The sequence below is a fragment of the Rhineura floridana genome, chromosome 21 (assembly GCF_030035675.1).
Source record: "Rhineura floridana isolate rRhiFlo1 chromosome 21, rRhiFlo1.hap2, whole genome shotgun sequence".
Classification (NCBI taxonomy): Eukaryota; Metazoa; Chordata; class Lepidosauria; order Squamata; family Rhineuridae; genus Rhineura; species Rhineura floridana.
This window is the reverse complement of record NC_084500.1, coordinates 15,787,396-15,807,306: the sequence shown is the minus strand read 5'-3', so window position 1 is coordinate 15,807,306 and position 19,911 is coordinate 15,787,396. Positions and strand designations below refer to the sequence as shown.

The 19,911-nt window shown below is 48.3% G+C and overlaps 1 protein-coding gene across 7 annotated transcripts in view; it reads left to right on the top strand.

Moving 5' to 3' along the window:
* The window catches only part of INTS2 (integrator complex subunit 2), a 34,572-nt gene that overhangs the window by 11,240 nt on the left and 3,421 nt on the right, over positions 1–19,911 (top strand). For all 7 annotated transcript variants that reach the window (XM_061605139.1, XM_061605140.1, XM_061605142.1 and 4 more), the window contains exons 10-24: positions 392–463; positions 611–725; positions 1,471–1,539; positions 3,251–3,385; positions 4,344–4,520; positions 5,671–5,779; positions 6,691–6,795; positions 8,478–8,642; positions 9,179–9,380; positions 9,905–10,030; positions 11,225–11,411; positions 14,343–14,636; positions 17,701–17,808; positions 18,583–18,688; positions 19,625–19,801. In XM_061605139.1, coding sequence (XP_061461123.1) covers positions 392–463; positions 611–725; positions 1,471–1,539; positions 3,251–3,385; positions 4,344–4,520; positions 5,671–5,779; positions 6,691–6,795; positions 8,478–8,642; positions 9,179–9,380; positions 9,905–10,030; positions 11,225–11,411; positions 14,343–14,636; positions 17,701–17,808; positions 18,583–18,688; positions 19,625–19,801 — 2,147 coding nt within the window. The remainder of the gene's footprint in view (positions 1–391; positions 464–610; positions 726–1,470; positions 1,540–3,250; positions 3,386–4,343; positions 4,521–5,670; positions 5,780–6,690; positions 6,796–8,477; positions 8,643–9,178; positions 9,381–9,904; positions 10,031–11,224; positions 11,412–14,342; positions 14,637–17,700; positions 17,809–18,582; positions 18,689–19,624; positions 19,802–19,911) is intronic.

Genomic DNA, 19,911 nt, shown 5'->3' with positions numbered 1-19,911 from the left:
ATGTTCCGTGCTCCCCAGTTTGCAAATCCTTACATGTGCTTTACACGGGGCTTGAGGGGAATAGCCATAGCTCAGTGGCGGAGCATCTTCTTTGCTTGCAGAAGGTCCCCGGTGGCTCCAGGTTGGTCTGAAAGAGGCTTTTGCTTGAAATCCTGGAGAGCCGCTGCCAGTCAGAGTAGACAATACTGAGCTTAGTTACGCCATAGGTCTGATTCAGTCTAAGGCAGGTTCCTATGTTCCCATATACAGGAAAGCTCGTTTCCTCCATTTTCAGCTTCCCTCTTCCACTAATTTGTGTTTTTGATAACTTGAAACAATGGGGACTGGTGGACTGTGATGGGCAACCGTCTGATCTGTATCTATAACACGGGCATCTTTTTTTTTTTTAAAGCACCCCAGAACAGGAGCAGCTGATGGTGATGTGGCTGAGCTGGATGATCAAAGAAGAAGCTTATTTTGAAAGGTGAGGAGAGCATGCCTTTTCTGTTCTCCCCCCCCCCCCGAAAGATCCTGCAGCCCCAAGATATTTTTTTAAAAATAAAATGTATTGGGGTTTTTATCCACATTGGCAACTCTCTCTTCCTCCTCCTCCCATCTCCTGTTCCAACAGCACTTCTGGGGTGTCTGCATCATTTGGAGAGATGCTACTGTTGGTCGCCATGTATTTCCATAGCAACCAGCTCAGCGCTATCATTGACTTGGTCTGTTCTACCCTGGGGATGAAGGTAAGCCCACCTGCCTCTCATATTTATTTCCTGGACCCTTCCCTCCTCCCACAAAGGCTCCCAGTTGCATTATTTGCTTGGTTGGCCGGGCGACCTTCTTTCAGCCTGAGGGCCGCATTCCCTGCTGGGTGACCTCCCGGGGGCCTCAGGGCAGTAGTGGTCGAGGCTAGAGGCAAAAATGAGCAAAGCAACAAAGGTGAGGTTGTCTCCAACTAAATACTAGGCCCAGTGGAATGAATTGGACCTGAGTTAGTCATGCCCCATTAATTTGCTCTGAGGTAACACAAAATATTTAGAGAAGATGCTCATAGTCTTTGGGCAGAGTAGGATATTCCCTCCTCACGGGGAAGGTCCATGTGGCACCCTCATTATGTAGTGTCCATCGCGTGCTGAAGACGCGCCTCTTTACGCTGGCCGTTGACACCAGAGAGAGGTATCTTTAGGACCCGTTCTGTTCTCTTGACTGCTACTTGTTTTACGCTGATTTTATCACTGCCTTTTTAAATGGCTGCGTCCCACCCTGGGAACCTTACAGTGAAGGGCAGGCAAGAAATCAGATGATGATGATGAAGTGGCCATATAGTGGAGAAACTCTGAATTGAAACGGACGCTTCAAGAGACTAAATTCACCCAGACTGCAAGACGCTCCTCTTTATAAACCGAGGGGGAGAAATGTGATGCGTAACAAAAAAAAAATAGTCGTGAAGGCAAACCTCACCGTCTGCGTGCCACCTTTTTGTTTCAGATTGTTATTAAGCCTAGTTCTCTCAGCCGCATGAAGACCATCTTCACGCAGGAGATTTTCACAGAACAGGTAACTCCCCCCTGCGCACCTTCCGAGGCTCAAGCTGTGTTACAGGCATAAATCTGGGCGTTTAGCCATTGTCTGTGTTGCAAAAGGTTAAGGTGTCCCCGCACTTGTAGTGCGAGTCGTTTCCGACTCTTAGGGTGACGTCTTGCGACGTTTACTAGGCAGACCGTATATATGGGGTGGGTTTGCCAGTTCCGTCCCCGGCCTTTCTTTACCCCCCAGCATATGCCGGGTACTCATTTTACCGACCACGGATGCATGGAAGGCTGAATGGACCTCGACCCCTTTTACCGGAGATTCGACTTCCTCCTTTCGTTGGAATCGAACTCCGGCCGTGAGCAGAGCTTTTGGCTGCGTTACCGCCGCTTACCGCTCTGCGCCACGGAGGATCTTCTGTGTTGCAACTGCCCTTGAAAAGCTGCCCTGGTGCTACTGCTCACTCCCGGACCTCTCTCTCCTCCACTTTGCCCCTCCCCTTCCCAGCTACTGCACCTTTCTTTCTTACCTCCTTCCCTTCTCATCTTACCTCTCCGCCCTCCCCCTCCTCACGTTTGTCTCTTCCTCTCTGCTGCTGCTGGGGAGGAAAATGACAGGGTCGCATTACAGCAGTAAAACCACATTGCAGCAATAAAATCAATCTGCAGAATGACAGCATTAAACAGTGACGATAAAAACAATGCATTGACAAAACGTGGCTGGAGGGGTGAGAGAGAGTGAGTGAGTGAGAGAGAGAGAGTGAGAGTGAGTGAGAGAGTGAGTGCGCGTGTGTTTAATAAAACAACCAGAAGCATTAAGACCATGCCAAAAGCCTCTCTAAAAAATAAATAAAAAGGGAGGTCTTAACTTGGTGCCTGATCATCTTCAGGGTTTGGACTTAGAAAGGGCATCCCACCATTGAAAAGTCCTTTACAAGTGCCGGCTTATTTGAGCTGGCAGGAGAATACAAAGCAGAGACTCATAGACTGAGCAAAAATGTTCAGGAGCAATATGGGCCAGTCCCCTACTGGGAGAGGAGAGGGAATGCTGCTCCTGGGCCCCATCTGCACTATACATTTAAAGCATTTTTATACCACTATAAACATTTCCCCACAAAAAAACCTGGGAACTGTAGTCTGATAAGGGCGCTGAGAGTTGTTAGCAGACCCCTATTTCCCTCGCAGAGCTACAATTCCCGGAGTTCCCCAGAGAGCGGGATTGATTGTTATAGCACTCTGGGAATTATAGCTTCACAGACTCCGGTTTCCAGGATTCTTTGGAGGAAGCCACAACTGTTTAAATTAATTGCTTTAAACATATTTTTTATTTACTGCTGGATTGTAACAGAACCGCCAAGGGGTTTACAAGAAATATTAAAATTATCAGTAAAAACAGTTTAAAACTAGTAATTAAAAACATTTAGAAAGACAAATTCAGCAGTAAATTAAAAAGAGATTAAAATCAGCATCTATGTGCCTGGATAGGCTTGCCTAAAAATAGATGTTTTAAGCAGGCACCGGAAAGAATATAGCGAAGAGGCCTGCCTGACGTCAATAGGCAGGGAGTTCCAAAGTGTCGGTGCTGCCATGCTGAAAGAACAATTTCCTGCTGGGGCAGATTATGTGGCACCTGTAACAGGTCACTGAACATCAGACCTCATTCGCTGCCTGCCTGTTGGAGGTACTGTTTGTTTGTTTTTCTAAAGGATAACAAGAGTTAATGCATCTCTGTGTCCCAGGTTGTCACTGCTCACGCTGTCCGCGTGGCGGTCACGGGCAACCTGAGTGCAAACATCACCGGATTCCTGCCCATTCACTGCATTTACCAGCTTCTCAGGAGCCGCTCTTTCACCAAGCACAAAGTCTCCATCAAGGTGGGTCGCTCCGTCCGTGGGACCAAACTGTCGCGTCGGAAGGAAGGGCCTGTGGATCCCCTGCTTTGCGTGCAGAAGGTCATGGGTTCAGGTCCCCCATCAATCATCTCCCGAGCAAGACCGGGAAAGACCCCTGTCTGTAAACCTGGAGAGCCGTTTTGCTAAGAGCAGACAGTACTGAGCTTTTACGGACTGATAGTCTGACCTTGTTTGAGGCGGAGAGGGACTGTAGCTCAAAGGCAGAGCACGTGCTTTGCATGCAGAAGGTCTGAGGTTCAGTCCCCGGCATCTCCAGGTAGGGCGGGGAAAGGCTCTTGTCCAGAATTGTAGAAATCTGCTGCCTGTCAGAGGGGACTGTGCTGGGCTAAGGCAGACACATGTCCTCATGCGATTTAAACAGAGAGGGAAAATGGAAATGGACTGCCTTCAAGTCGATCCTGACTTACGGCTACCCTATGAATAGGGTGTTCATGGTAAGTGGTATTCAGAGGGGGTTTCCCCTTGCCTCCCTCTGAGGCTAGTCCTCCCCAGCTGGCTAGGGCCTGCTCAGCTTGCCACAGCTGCACAATCCAGCCCCTTCCTTGTCTGCAACTGCCAGCTGGGGGGCAACTGGGCTCCTTGGGACTCTGCAGCTTGCCCACGGCTGCACAGGTGGCAGGGCACGTAACCCCTGAGCCACTCACTCTGGGGGTGATCTTTAGCTGGCGCTTGACACCCAGGAGACACGAGCGGGGATTTGAACTCTCAGACTCTGGACTCCCAGCCAGGCTCTCCTCCCCACTGGTCAAAAGATGTAGGTTCATTTTTTTGGCATCTCCAGTATGGAGACCTGCAGCCTCAGGGCAAATTAGCGGTTAATGAAAGGGATAAGGGGGTTGACTTAATTTTCCTCTTAGTCAGCCAAGGCTAGAATGACAAAGCTGACTCTCCTTAATTTTTTTTTTAATTGTATTTTAAGGACTGGATTTACAGGCAGCTTTGTGAAACCACCACTCCGCTCCATCCTCAGCTGCTCCCTCTGATTGATGTTTACATCAACTCCGTTCTCACGCCAGCCTCGAAATCCAACCCGGAAGCCACAAATCAGCCCGTCACAGAGCAGGAGATCTTGAATGTTTTTGAAGGCCTAACAGGGGTATTTATAATGTACTTCTTGTGTGGGTGCACAGTCACATCGGGTCTGGCTTTGTAGTTTCAGTTTGTTGGGTCTACAGACCACAAGTGAAAGGTGGGTTCCATCATTTTCCACCCTCCCCTTCTTTATTTGCTTTTAGAATACTTTTGTTGCTGCTGCTAAATTGCTTTGTTCCTTGAGGAGGAAGGGCAGGATATTAAAATATAAATATTTATTGAATTTATATCCCGCCCTTCCTGCTGAAGGAAGGAATGTAGCACTTTAGCAACAACAACGAAAGCATTTTAAAAAGCAATTAAAAGCATTTTTTTGTAAAGATACAGATAAAAGCAAGGCTTTGCAACAGCGGCATGTTTTGTGATGCCTCCATAGCTCAGTGGCAGAGCGCCTGCTTGGCATGCAGAAGGTCCCAGATTCAATCCCCGGCACCTTCAAGGTGAGCTGGGTGTCGGAATTTTGCTCTCTATTGAGATACGTAGCAAAGTTGCGTATGTGCTGTGGAACGGAGAGTATTGAGCAAGCTTAGTGTGTGTGTATGAATCTTTGCTAAGATTCTACCTTCCCTGCAAATTAGTCAGACAGAGACTTTAAGCTGTAAAATAAGAAACAACTACTTTATTCTGGAAGTACATGCTTGATAGGAAAGACTCGAGTCCTATATCTAGCTTAACTGGTCTATGCTGGAGAAACAAGCACTGGTCCCAGTACTCGCCCTCATCCTGGTTGAGAGGAGAGACAAAGAGAAGATGTCTGCTCCCCTCCCGAGAGAAAGAGAAGACTGAGAGAGGAGGGAAGGAACTGGGATTCAACATTCCTTTGCTTATCAGTCTAGCAGGAAGGGAAGAGACGGCAGGATCAAAGGGATAGGTATAGCCTCAACCAGCAAGAGGTCTAGCTCTCTCTAGCTACCCTTAATAACCCCATGCAGCCTCAACCCACCAAGTTGGAGTTGAATCTCATACATTCCAACACTGGGAAAGACCCCTGTCTGAAATCCTGGAAAGCTGCTGCTAGTCAGAGTAGACAATATTGGGCTGTATGGGCAAATGGCCTGGCCTGGGGCATGACACCTGCCTGCCTTTCCCTAGGTTTGTGTTGCTTTGCATCATGTGTCTTCTGTGTGGGTGTGTATATTTTTTTCATTTTGTAGGGAGAGAACTCTCGTCTGAATCAGCGTTACGGAATCACGGCCCAACTTCTAGTCCTTTATTACATTCTGTCTTACGAAGAGGCAATCCTGGCCAGCTCAAAGACGCTGGGTATGTGTCGGGAAGGCACGTGGGCCAAAGAACATGAGTTTCAGCGAACTCTGGGTAGCTGAGAACATGGGAGCAACTGTTTCTGGCCCACTAGTTTTCATAACGTTGTTGTTTCCGAAATGCAAAAGGCCACTGTGGTGTGGCCGGCTGTTTTCCTAGGCATCCTTCAGAGCGAGGGCAGGCCTCTTGCCTTAAAGCATAGGCGGAGAACCTGTCGCCCTCCAGATGTTGCTGAACCACAGCCTGGGCCGTAGCTCAGGGGCAGAGCATGCGTTTTGCATGCAGGAGGTCCCAGGATCTATCCCTGGGATCTCCAGGTCGGGAGAGTCTCTGCTAGTTGGGGTAGATCAATACTGAGCTAGATGGATCAATAATCTAACTCGGCTCAAGGCAGCATCCTATATTCCTCCTATAGAACTTCTATAGAATTCAGAAGTATTGAAGCGAGCAGTTTTCTGAAGCATGCGGGCCCGAAGCCACCATGTGCTGTTTAAAAACACCACCACACTCGTACTATGTATGCAATAATTCCCTTTATTTCCAATGTTTAGGATGCAAGTGCCGTTGCATATGTAGCCAGAACGCTGCCATCCACAAACAAGAGTGTGTGTATTGGGGTGGTGGGAGCTATTGGCAGCCTTGGGCAGAAGTACCAAAAAAAGGGGAACCCAAAAAAACCCTAACCCCACACAGGCCTTTGAGGGCTGAGCGTGCTCAGTGGATACTGAATGCTAAATGGCTGCTGCAGGGTGGTGATGGTGGGGAGGTTTTGGAAAACCTGGGTGGGAAGGGGAATGGGACGGTGTGAAATCTTGAATGGCTGCATTCCATGCTGCAACATTTTGTTGTAGGTCTCACTTATGTGATTGATTTGCAGATAACTTTGGTCATCTCTTTTTTTCCCCCCACAGCTGCCATGCAGAGGAAGCCTAAGTCTTACTCCCCTGCATTGATGGACCAGATCCCGATCAAATACCTCATCCGGCAGGCTCAAGGACTGCAGCAGGAATTGGGAGGTGCGTCTGTCTGGGAGTCGCATCTCAGTGAAGGGGTGTAGGTTGGTGGTGGGAAGCAAACCTCCATTTGGAATGAGTGTTCAGAAAAGGCAGCCTTTTTACGACTTCTGGACATATGGATGGCATTATCCAGGCTGCAGAATTTGGCTTGTCTTGGTGCAGAAACCGGTTTCCCGAGTGCAAAAGTCTGACACTTTTTTAAAAAAGTGCCTCGATGACTCCTTTGTTTGGGTAGGGGTGTTGGGCCAGAGGGCTGTGGGGCTCCTTCCCGCTGCGTAATGCTGTGTAGGTCCTTGTGAACAGGGTAGGGAGAGGAGGCCTGTTGCTGCAGGTGGTTCTGCTGTTGGTTTGCCTACTACGCTGGACCGCAATGTATTCACGTGATGCTGCAGTAGTGAACGTAACCTAACCTGCTGCTGGGATCAGGCCAGTGGCCCATCTAGTCCAGCATCCTGTTTCCCACAGCGGCCAATAAGGTGCTTGCTGGGAAGCCCACAAGTAGGACGCGAGTGCAATTCACGCTCTGTCCCCTTGTGACCCTTAGCAGCTGGAGCATCCTTCAGACAGTATGTCGCTGTCATGACTCACAGCCTCGACAGCTTCCAAGAAATTGTCTACGCCTATTTTTAAAGCTGGTGGCTGTGACTCCACGTGTTCCAGCGTAGTTCCAGACAGCTTTGTTGTTTCCAACTAACCTGCCTAGTGAAGTGCTTCATTTTGCCTGTCCCTGAAATCTCTCACCATTCAGCCTCGTTGTCTCCTTTAGCTTGTGTCATCATTCGACGCTGGGTTCTAGCAGTGTTGGAGGTGGAGGAAAAACTCTCCCTTCCTCCCACTTTCCCCAAACTAAGCATAATGTTGTGCCCCTCTATCAAGTCTCTGGTTAGGTTGCTTCCTCCTCCCTCCAACCCCCCCCCCCGAAAACTCCCAAATAGTATAATCCATGTGCACGGCTGAGGACCATCAGACCTGAGGGGGGGGGGTGTCAAATGTGGCCTGCAGAACTCTGCCCGGGCCACAGCCCTCATTGGCTCTGCTTCACACCCTGAATGTTTTTGCCTGGCTGGTCTGTGTCCTTGAAACTCCGATGCTGCGTCTTGCTTCCCTAAATGGGGACCGAGAGGGGTGCATGAGTCTGTGTGGATACAAGGCCAGGGATTCCCAAACGGTGGCGTATGGGCCACCAGTGGACCACAGACGTCATTCAGATGATCCTTGGCACATCCCCACTAAATATCCATATTGGTTTTGAATTGCTTCTTTTATTTCTGCTGTTGTGCTTTGTTCCGTTACCATCTGAATGCTGTGGAATGCCAAGTATAATGTAAGAAACAAAAGTAGTGATAAAAAATAACAGTTAAGGATCGTATGGCACCGGGCACAGCATGTTGCAATTGCTACACCAGGCAGGAAAATCATTAAGCAGTCTGCCAAAACCATCAGTGATTTCCCAAGTGGTCATTGGGGGGCGGGGAAGAGGAGGTGCTTGCCTACTGTACAAAAAATCCATTGCCGTGCCCCACCCACCACTGCGGCCCTCGGAAGGTTGCTCTGAAGGGAATGCGGCCCTTGGGCTGGAAAAAGGTTCCCTGCCCCTGCAGTAGTGGGTAGACTTGACTGCAATTGTGGAAAAGCATCTGGCGAGCGTCTAGCGATGAAAAAACCTCTCTGGGCTCTTGAAGGCTTGCACTCTGCTCTGCTCCGTCTCTTGGCGACCAACTATCCCCACCTCTGCATCGTGGATGACTGGATCTGCGAGGAGCACATCACGGGCACGGATGCTTTGCTGCGCAGGATGCTCCTGACCAACGCTGCCAAAAAACACTCACCCAAGCAGCTCCAGGAAGGTAAGGTGCCCTTTCCCTCGGGGGGGGGGAAAAGGCATTTGGCCGGCGCACAGTTCTGTCCTTTACACAGCACAGCCCCCAGCGTCAGTTAGGCAGTCAGATCTTTTTAATTGTTTGTAGCCAGGGGCCGTTACAATATGAAATCACACACAAAAAAAGACTATCCAAGCATAAGTGGAAACATACACATAACACATTTTCAGAACGGCAAATGTTCAAAAGGTACACTTTGTAAAGTTCCCCAAACCATTTAGATTTCAACAAAGGAAAACCCCCGAAAAACCTTAGATTAAAACCCTTCTTGCTGCCAGGGCCTATAAAATCGCCAAGAGAGTTATAGCGGATGTAAGGCCAACTTCCTTTATAGCACATGCAAAGCAAGTTAACAGAACGTGTGTAGATCAACGAGCAGCCAATCTAATGTTGAAATCGTCTGATCGACCTGGACAGTCCTGAAATGAGTAATTGATTTGCAGAAACGTTTTACTTGGAACGCCATCTTTATGTAATCATAATAATTGTGATTATTCCCGTAGCGTTTTCAGGGCTGCAAGGAAATCATACTCAAGTTCTGCAGATCCTGGAGCATTTGACACTCCTGTCGGCTGGAGAGCTGATCCCTTACGCGGAGGCGTTGACATCAAATATGAACCGGCTCCTCTACCCTGGAATCCCTCTGCGAATTCTCCAGACCACCAACAGGCTTTGGATGGCCTTGAACACGGTCATGCCTCGGAGGTAGGAAGATGTGCTGCTGCTCTGGCCTCCACGTTGCATGCCCCTGACCAGGAGCGATTGGAGCTGTGCACTGCTCCCTCGTGTGGGGAATCACCAAACTGTGGGTGAAGGCATCTCAGTAAAGTGCCTTCAAGCCCTGGGCCATTGGATCCTCCTAGACAGGAAGACGTATTCACGGGCTTCCTGTTTCAGTTGAGCTTTGCTTGGGCAACAAGGTCTTCCTGAGCTGTGATGCGTTTCTGTATTCTTGGTTATTCTTTGGTCTTGCCTCGGGTCAGGGGCGGAGCATCTGCCTTGCTTGCAGAAGGTCCCAGGTTCAATCTCCACCATCTTGCCGCTGCCAGTCAGAGCAGACGCTACTGAGCTAGATGGACCACCAGGTCTGACTCAGTTATAAGGCAACTTCCTATGTTCCTTCTGACTTGCTCCTCAGCCTGGCTTGTCCGTTGGTCCTGGCTTTCAGCTTGTCTCACGGCTTTTGCTTGCGGCTCAACTCGGGCGTCCACCGTCCTCCTTTTCTCTAGGTTGTGGGTGATGACGGTGAACGCCTTGCAGCCGTCCGACAAGATGGTCAGACGGCAAAAGTACACACAGAAGGACTTGATGATCGACCCTCTGATTGTGCTGAGATGCGATCAGAGAGTCCACAGGTAAGCAATCCCCCTCCAAATCCATTCTTGCCTTTCTGTTTTGGGCTTCTGTTACTCAGGGGTGGTTGGCAAATAACGCTGCGTTCAACCACAGTTTAGCATCAATGCGAGGATTCCTGGAGAGGAGATTGATTGATTGATTGATTTAGTTACTTACTTACTTACTTACTTACTGCATTTGTATACCACCCCATAGCCGAAGCTCTCTGGGCAGTTTACAACAATTAAAACATTAAAAATATACAAATTTAAAAACACATTTTTAAAAAACAATTTAAAAACACATGCTGGGAGAAGAGGAAAGTCTTAACTTGACGCCAAAAAGATAACAGTATTGGCGCCAGGCACACCTCATCAAGAAGATCATTCCATAATTTGGGGGGCCACCACTGAGAAGGCCCTCTCCCTTGTTGCCGTCCTCCGAGCTTCCCTCAGAGTAGGCACCCGGAGGAGGGCCTTTGATGTTGACTTTCCTCCTCCTCAGGCCATGTTGCTGCTGTGGTGTTGTGAGCTACGCTGTAATGTGGCTTAGCATGCCATCTAAACCCGAGCTCATGGTGTTTGTATCACTGAGTTCCTAGCTATAACCTACAACAGGGTTGGGGAATCTTAGGCCTTGGGGGTGGGATGGGGAAAATGACAGGTAATAAATGGTGGTGGTGGTGGAGGTGGTGTTGATAATAATAATAATAATGTGGCTATTTAATGGAGAAAGTCTGAATTGTGAAACTAAATCTCCCCGAGAGCATAATTCACCCAGATTGCAAGGAATTACTGCTATAAACTGAGAGGGGGGGAATATGATGCATAGCAAAAAAAAAGGGGGGGGGTCGTGAAGGCAAATCGCAAATCGTGTGCATGCAACCCTTCCGTTTCAAATTTCTGCTTGCCTGGATAGGGGATAGAGATGGGGGTGTGAGTGTGTGTAGAAACTAGCCTATGGTACAAAGGTAACATTTATAATCATTCCTCTGCCCAATTTTTGCATCCAGCCCTGCCCACTAGTGGCACGTGGCCCCCGGAAGGCTGCCCAGAAGGGAATGTGGCCCTTGGGAATGTGGCCCCTTCCCCCGACCTACAGAGATTTTAAGTTTCCTTTTTCTTACATTTTAATCCAGCTTCTTTTCCCCAACAATGTTTTCCCCTCTGTCTGCTGCCTCTTCTCTCCCTGCCTTCCCGCCCCCTTGCCCATAGGTGTCCCCCGCTGATGGACATCACTCTTCACATGCTGAATGGGTACCTTCTTGCTTCGAAAGCCTACCTGAGCGCCCATCTCAAGGAAACAGCAGACCAAGACAACAGGCCATCCCAAAACAACTTGGGCCCGGAAGCCACGGAGGTTACCAGGGAAGAACTGAAAAATGCATTGCTGGCTGCCCAGGTAATTCTGTGGCTCCTCATCTCTTGATTCATATAAGAACAGTTTTTTTAAAAAAATTTAGATACTTGGGTCCTGAATCGTAAAGGGCTTTGAAGGTCAGCACCAGGTCAGGTGCAAGGGTACCGCTGTTGGCCTATGCACGCTTTTGGTTGGTTTGGACATTGTGGATTATTGGCGTAAGATTGTACCATTTGCACATTTGAAACCATCTGCCAGCTTCTCCATTTGAGCATTTGGAAGAAAAAGCCAAGCAACCATGAGTAATAGTTCTGTGGAGCTCTGTCTTTTATATACAAATATATCCTGAGATTGTTCTTGCTTTAAAACCATCACACTTGCTGTTGCTTTTGTTGTTAGGATCATTCAGGGTGCTGTGGGCGCCAGTCACAAAATGGCTGCCATGGGAGTGTGGCTGCCAGGGGGTCATGCCAGGACACAAAATTAGAGAGTATAGTCATGATGAAACTTTCCCCATAATTGTGTTTCCTTGCTAGAAAAACTCTGATTTCAGTCATTGGCTAGAAACACTCTCAGGCGGGAGCAGCTAAGCTGCCTCGTTTCACAGAAAGGATACCTGCACATTTTGCTTCATGACTTTCTTTCTAGGAAGGCTAGAGACGTACATTTAAAAAAAGAAGCTCAGAGTCTGGGTCCCCTGCCCAGGGATACTATTGAAAGCCTTCGCAGATGGCATGGCAGTGACCCCTGTTATAATAGTTAATTCTACATTTTAGTGTATTTGTGTGTATTTAGTGTAGGCTTTGAATGTTTAGTTTTACTTGTACATAATCTCACATATCTGAGCTATGAAATTTAAAACAAAACAAGAGCCAGCCAGCACAACACCATCAAGCTTACGCCCTGCGCTTGCAGGCTCTGCCGGTCAGATCAGTGATACCTCCAAACCTTTCAGCTGAAGCCTTTTAACCGGCTCCAAACCTGTAGTCGTATATATACCGTCAGGTGTCCTCCTAAATGGAGGAGGTCTTGTGGGCCTAATTAGGCCCATGGAGCGGTGGTTTCCCCCATCGGGATTCTGAGCCTCATGAGTCTGTTGGCCCAATGTGAGAATATTGGGGAGTCCTGACTGCATTTGCATACTAACTCCTAGAAGCTCAAAACTTTGCACTTTGTTCAGAAACCTTCCACCCTTCATCTTGCCTTTATTATTTTGCTTTCAAGTCAGACTCTCTCATCCATTAGGAGAGCATGTCATCTTCAATGCATCTCTTCTCCCCCTCTGGCGCTGCTCCTTTGTGACCGCACACCCTTCTTGACACCCCTTTGAGTGTTTTTATACCCTCCGTGACCCCTGGGGCAATAGACCATCAATGGATGCAAAGGGCCTCCTTACTGAACCTGCACACGTTCAGTTTTGCTGCTACTTCAGTGCCTGGGCCTGCTTGTCCCCCCTGCCTCCGCTTAACAAAGGGTCAGTAAGTGCCTCCAGCTTGCCTCCAGCTGGGGAAGACGGCTGAGCAATCAGCTTTGCAAACTGCCATTAAAGAGAGGGCCTTTTGTGATCAGCCAACAAAAGGACGCCAGCAGGGTGTCCATTGTTGTGTCTGTCTCTTCTGAGTGTGCTGCAAGATGGGCACAAACTGTTCTGTTTAGCAAGGGATGCTGTTGAGCTCCCTAGCAGGGCCTTATCCTAGGACAAGAGAAGCGGCAAGCTGATTTTGAATATTGTTACATTTATGTCCTGCAATGCTCAGCTAAAACGTGCAGCAACTGCCTCTATCGTACGTCTATAAGTGTGTCGGTCTGTCAGTCCGTTTCTTATATCTCAAGTGTGAGGAATCTGTGGCCCTCCAGATGCTGTTGAACTGCAACTCCCATCATCCCTGGCTGTTGGCCATGCTTGCTGGGGCTGATGGGAGTCATAGTTCCACAACTTCTGGACGGTCAAAGGTTCCCCGAACCTGATCTGTCTTAATCAGGGATGGGGAAATTGTGGCCCTGCAGATGTTGCTGGACAAGGACTCCCATCTTTCCCATCATCGGCCATGCTGGCTGGGGCTGATGGGAGTTGGAGTCCAACAACATCCACCCCTGGTTTATCTAGATGAAATGGGATTTTCAGTAGCTTGCGATGGGTTGGCGTGCATTGCTCCTTGCCTTCAGTCAGAGTCAAATGATGATGAGAAATGATGTGAAGCGGCCCAGTTTTGCATAATTTATGCAGATCGTGGAATCCAGCTTTTTCTTGGAGCAGAATTTGAGTCGCTTTAGGGTGGGAACTTAGTTACTCCTCCCCTTGTTAGTTTGTTAACCACAAAGAACGCAAAACCATGATTATTGCAATATCCTGCTTTTATTACAGCCTGCTGCCTGCCTCGAGCTTGCCTGACTGCAAATGCAAATAAACCAAGTAGATCTGCACCAGAGTGTTGCAGTGTGGAGTATGCCTGATCATAGCTGGCTGGCTTGAGCCCTGCTCTCTTTCAGAATGCTCCATTCTATCCCACGCCCCCAACATTCAGAATTCCGTTGATTTTGCTCAGTTCCCATTGGGCTGGTGTCTGTTATTGGAGTTGGGGGAAATCTCCGAAAGGGTTTTTCCTAAAGATTTTTTGTACTTCTGCAAACTTTGGGGTTTTCTGCAGGCCTGCTGACTTCTCCCTCTTGTTCCTGGTTGGCTTAGTTGTAAGGATCAACGCTTGGAGAATCGGGACTTTTGTTTAGGGAAGTTCTGTAGCTCCATGGTGGAGCATCTGCTATGCGTTCAAAAGGTCCCAGGTTCAACCCCTGTAATCCCCAGGTAGGAAAGGCCTCTTGCCCGAAATCCTGCGGAGTGACTGCCAGTCAGTGAGACAATACTGAGCTACAGTAGATGGACCTGATGGTCTGACACAATATAAGGCGTCTTCTTGTGTCCTATGATATGTGACGAGTTGCAGCGTGCCCTTTGCATTCTCTGCTGCTCTCCAGGATAGCGCTGCGGTCCAGATTCTCCTGGAGATCTGCTTGCCTATGGAAGGAGAGAAACCCCTGAGCAATGGCTCTGGCAGGCTACTGAAGAGCATCCTGTTCGCCGCCGGCTCCAGTCCTCGGAAGAAGCGGCCGATGGAGGAGGAGGTGGCGGCAGCAGCACCGGAGGGGGACGGGGAGAAGGACGAGGACAGCCTCCTCTGCAACCTGCGGGAGGTCCAGTGTCTCATCTGCTGCCTGTTGCACCAGATGTTCATTGCCGACCCCAACATCGCGAAGCTCGTTCACTTCCAGGTTGGTGCTGTTGTATTTCTGTCTGCCTTTGCTCCTTCTGACAGAAGGGGGTGGGGAGAGACCTAGTTCTTTCCCCTTCATTGTTCATCCTGCCGTCCGGCTGTCTTTCCAACATACAAGCTGCCTTTTTAAAACCGGTCGAGCCAGGCCTTGTGTCCTCCGAATGGCCACAGCTTTTCAAGAGCCTTGCGGCAGATGCTCGAGAACCTTTTCACTGCTGGAATGTTTACCTTGCCCACTCAGTAAGTGAACTATAGACTTGTTGCCAGGCCTCACCCCCTTCCCTCCCTGAAGCTTATCCCAGCATGTGCTCTGCTGCCCCTTGCCAGCTGCAGTTTTGGCCTACAGACTTGGATTGTGTACCTCTTAAACCCATTATTGAAATCTTGATTTAGTTATGGAACAGGCCCGGTTCCAGATTTGGAGGCCACTGGGCAAACTTGTTGGGGGGCTGCCCCCCACTCACCAGATGGCAGGCAGGGTGAGGGGTGGAGTGGAACCCCTGGTGTGCACTGCCCCTGATCCGCATATGTCGGGGCCTGTAAGGTGGGGGCACCGGCCAGAAGCTTCCCTTGGTAATGCAGCCAGCTAGGCTGCTATCTTTTCCCAGCTGGAAGCTGGCCAGTGCCCATGTCGTGCTCTGCAGTGTTGTGTTAATGATGCCGGCTGGTGCAATCATCCTGTGCAGGTGCAGAACTGCATTTAATGCCAGTGTTGCCCAGCTGAACCATGTCAGCCCAGCAGAAGTGGTGGTTGCCCCTGCTGGGCTCCACACGTCTGCCCTACCGTGCCAAGTGCTGGCGCTGGGCCTGTGTAAAGACTTGCCCTTAGGGTCGTATTTATTTAGGTAATTTTATACACCGCTTCATGTTTCAAAGAAAATCTCTGAAGTGTTTACAACATCCTAAGAATACCATAAACCAAGGGTGAAATACAATTTTGTTTTTGCAAACCTATCCAGACACATGATTTACTTACTTATGCTTGTTTTAATTTTATCTTATGACTTTTCAACTGTTTTACTCAAGAGTAGACCCTTTGAAATTAATGGACCTATGTTAGGCGTGCCCATTCATTTCAGTGAGTCTGCTCTGAGTAGGACTAACATTGCATGCAGTCCTGGATGGTATTCAATGAAGTGTTATTCAGAGTAGACCCACTGAAATGAATGAACCCTTAGTCGTATCTGTTCACTTCAGTGGGTCTACCATGGTAAGACTAGCAGTGGAAACCACCCCCTACATTTTTAATAATGATTTTATATATATTACTTTTGATTAGTTTGAGGATTTTAGCTATGTGTTATCTATATCTATAGCTTGGAAAATGTTTTGATCAAGCTGTTTATGCGTTTTCTAAATAAAACAAACGCATACAAACATTACAGTTTTTTTAAATCCACGTTTTAGAGAAGCACAGATAACAATTAAATCCAATATCTTCTTATTAGACATCAATATAAACTGAAACAACTGACATACAGGGACCACAATAGCTGCTGGCATATCCAAACGGCAGCAGAAAGACCCAGTTGCACCCACCAAATATGGTATATACTATAATGGACAGCCTTCAAGTCGATCCCGACTTATGGCGACGCTATGAATAGGGTTTTCATAGTAAGTGGTGTTCAGAGGTGGTTTACCATTGCCTCCCTCTGAGGCTGAGAGGCAGTGACTGGCCCAAGGTCACCCAGTGAGCTTCAGGGCTGTGTGGGGATTCGAACCCTGGTCTCCCAGGTTGTAGTCCAACACTTTAACCACTACACCACACTGCCTCTCACCCACCAAGTATACAGGATTGTATTTAACCGCGGCAGCAGCAATCTCACTTCTGCTCTTCTCTCCCCAATATAAGCTCACACTAGAAGGTGGGGCAAAATGAGGAAAGGTTGTAGCATTTGGCTCTTTTATTTATTTTATTTAGTATTTATTAAATTTATATCTCGCCCTTCCTCCCAGAAGGAGCCCGGGGTGGCAAAGAGAAACACTGAAAGCACTTTAAAACATCTTACAAACAAAAGACTTGAGAACATATTAAAACAAAACATCTTTAAGACATCTTTAAAAACAACTTTAAAAACATCTTAAAAAGCAGTTCCAGCACAGACGGAGACTGGGATAAGGTCTCTACTTAAAAGGCTTGTTGAAAGAGGAGGGTCTTCAGTAGGTGCTGAAAAGATAACAGAGATAGCACCTGTCTAATATTTAAGGGGAGGGAATTCCAAAGGGTTAGGGGTCACTACACTAAAGGCCTGTTTCCTCTGTTGTGCAGAGTGGACCTCCTGATAGGATGGGATCTGCAGGAGGCCCTCACTGATAGAGCGCAGTGATCGACTGGGTATATAAGGGGTAAGATAATCTTTCAGGTATCCTGGTCCCAAGCTGCGTAGGGCTTTGTACACCAAAACTAGAACCTTGAACTTGGCCCAGGAGCTGAAGGGCAGCTAATGGACTTTCTAGTTTAGTGAACAGGCAAGCAAGTGGGGACATGATGTAATAATTACATGTATGTAAAATTATCCAAAAGTGGATAGAGAAAAGTTTTTCTCCCTTTCTCACAACACTGGAACTTGTGGAAATTCAATGAAGCTGAATGTTGGAAGATTCAGGACAGACAAAAGAAAAGACTTCTTCACGCAGCGCCTGGTTAAACTGTGGAATTTGCTCCCGCAAGAGGCAGTGACGGCCACCAGCTTGGATGGCTTTAAAAGAAGATTAGACAAATTCATGGAGGATAAGGCTGTCAATGGCTACTGGCCATGATGGGTGTGCTCGGCTTCTGAAAGCCAGTTGCCGGTAGCTGCAGGAGAGGAGGGTGGTCTTGAACTCAGGTCCTGCATTTGGGCTTCCCACTGGGGCCACTGTGAGAACAGGATGCTGGACTGGAAGGGCCACTGGCCTGATTCAGCAGGTGGTTCTTACATAAAATTACACACTATAGGTGGCTTCTTTTCAGCTCCTTCATTCACCTGAAGCAGCCAGCTTGTGGTATAACCCAGATCTCTCTCTCTCTCCCTCTCCCTCTCTCATATATATGTCTTCCCCGACTTTTGCTCAAACAGGGTTATCCATGTGAACTGCTTCCCCTGACTGTGGCTGGCATTCCATCCATGCACATCTGCCTGGACTTCATACCTGAGCTGATTGCACAACCTGAACTGGAGAAACAGGTATTTGTGTGTGTGTGTGTGTGTGAGAGAGAGAGAGAAAGAGTTTGTGTGTGTGTGAGAGTGTGAGAGAGAGAGAGATCTGCACCCTCCTCCTCCCCCCCCATTCATTGGAAGGATAAATCCAGTATTCAACTTTGGAGGAATTTACACAGAGCTTCAAAGCATTGCCCTGTTGTGCGGTTTGGTGGTGATGACTACTGACATTTGTGCATGTGCACAAAGGACTTTGTTTATTGGGAGTATTCCTCAGGGCCGTCTGCAGAGAGCCATTCATTGCACACTCTATGGGCTTCCTCTTGTTCAAGTAGTTTTTGTTTAAGTAGTGTAAATCTCTTTGTGAGGTTCACCTGAGAAGCAGTATACCATTCCTTCTAATTCCAGCATTCAGGCTGTGTCCTGTTGGCTCCAAACACAATCACGAGGGTCACATCAGCACTGTACAGTATTACACCACTTTAAATATTCACAGCTTCCCCCAGACAATCCTGGGAACTGTTGTTCGTTAAGGGTGCAGACAGTTTTCCCCCCACCCCTCACAGAGCTAAAATTCCCAGAGTTCCCTGGGAAGTTCCACTCTGGGAATTGCAGCTCTGTGAGGGAAGAATTGGGGTCCCCAAACAACTCTCAGCACCCCTTATCAAACTACAGTTGGGAGAAGCTGTGACTGTGGGACAATCCTGCTTCAAATGTTTCTTAAGAAACTTACCTTGTTTCTTAAACAGTAATCCTACTAACTGCTGCTGCTTTATATCTCTCCCCCCCCCCGTCTTCCAGATTTTTGCCATCCAGTTGCTTTCTTACTTGTGTATTCAGTATGCTCTCCCGAAATCCCTCAGCGTGGCGCGTTTGGCTATCAATGTCATGGGAACGCTGCTAACAGGTAACGCTTGAAGCCCTGCAGTAAGTCAGCATTTGGGGTGAACTTTGTGACTGCATACAAAATGGAAATTCTGGGAATTGTAGCTCTGTGAGGGAGGAATCGATGTCTCCAAACAGGCGATGGCCTGAAGGCACATGAGGCCAGCTCCCTGCTGAAGCTAAGCAGGGTCAGGTCTGGTCAGTGCCTGGATGGGAGACTGGAAGCTGCCGTGAGTTTCTGTGATGAAAAGAAAGGTGGGGTATAAATGTAATAAATAAATAAATAATATATTAACCCTTGCCCTCCCGTAACCAGGCCTCTGGCTGTATTCGATGGGGAGGCGAGAGACTTCGAGGGCCCCTTCTCTTGGTCTTGCTTGGAGCTCAGGGCCCCATCTGCACTCTCCATTTAAAGAAGCATAATGCCTCTTTGAGAGCCAGTGTGACATAGTGGTTGGACTATGACCTGGGAGACCAGGGTTCGAATCCCCACACAGCCACGAAGCTCACTGGGCGACCTTGGGCCAGTCACTGCCTCTCAGCCTCAGAGGAAGGCAATGGTAACCCCCCTCTGAATACCACTTACCATGAAAACCCTATTCATAGGTTGCCATAAGTCGGGATCAACTTGAAGGCAGTCCATTTTTCAATACCGCTTCAGGCAGTCATGGCAAAGAATCCTGGGACTGGTGGCTTGTTAAGGGTGCGGAGAGTTGCTAGGAGACCTCTCGTCCCACTAGAGAGGTACAGTTCCCTGAGTGGTTTAAAAGTCAGTCCTGCTTCCAAAGGAACTCAGGGGATTGTAGCTCTATGAGGGGGGAATAGGAGTCTAGATTCCCCAAAAGTTGGCAGGGTTGCCTTTTATTTAGGAGTATGAAATGCAGCCTGTGGCTTTAAAATGGAAGCTCTCGCTGTATGGATCTGCCCATTTAGAGAGTGTTTCCTTTTGTCTTGACAGTTTTAACTGAGGCAAAGCGCTATGCCTTTTTTGTGCCCACCCTGCCCTGCCTGGTCTCGTTCTGCCAAGCCTTTCCTCCACTCTACGACGATATCATGTCCCTGCTCATCCAAATTGGGCAAGTCTGTGCCTCGGATGTTGCCACGGAGACGAGAGATTTTGACCCAATTATTACACGTAAGCAACTTGTACCGAACACCTGTGATGATGTAATGATTGCTCCTTAGAATAGATAAGAACCTTTCCTGTCGCTTTTTTAAAAAACAACTTAAGCTTCTAGCCCTCAT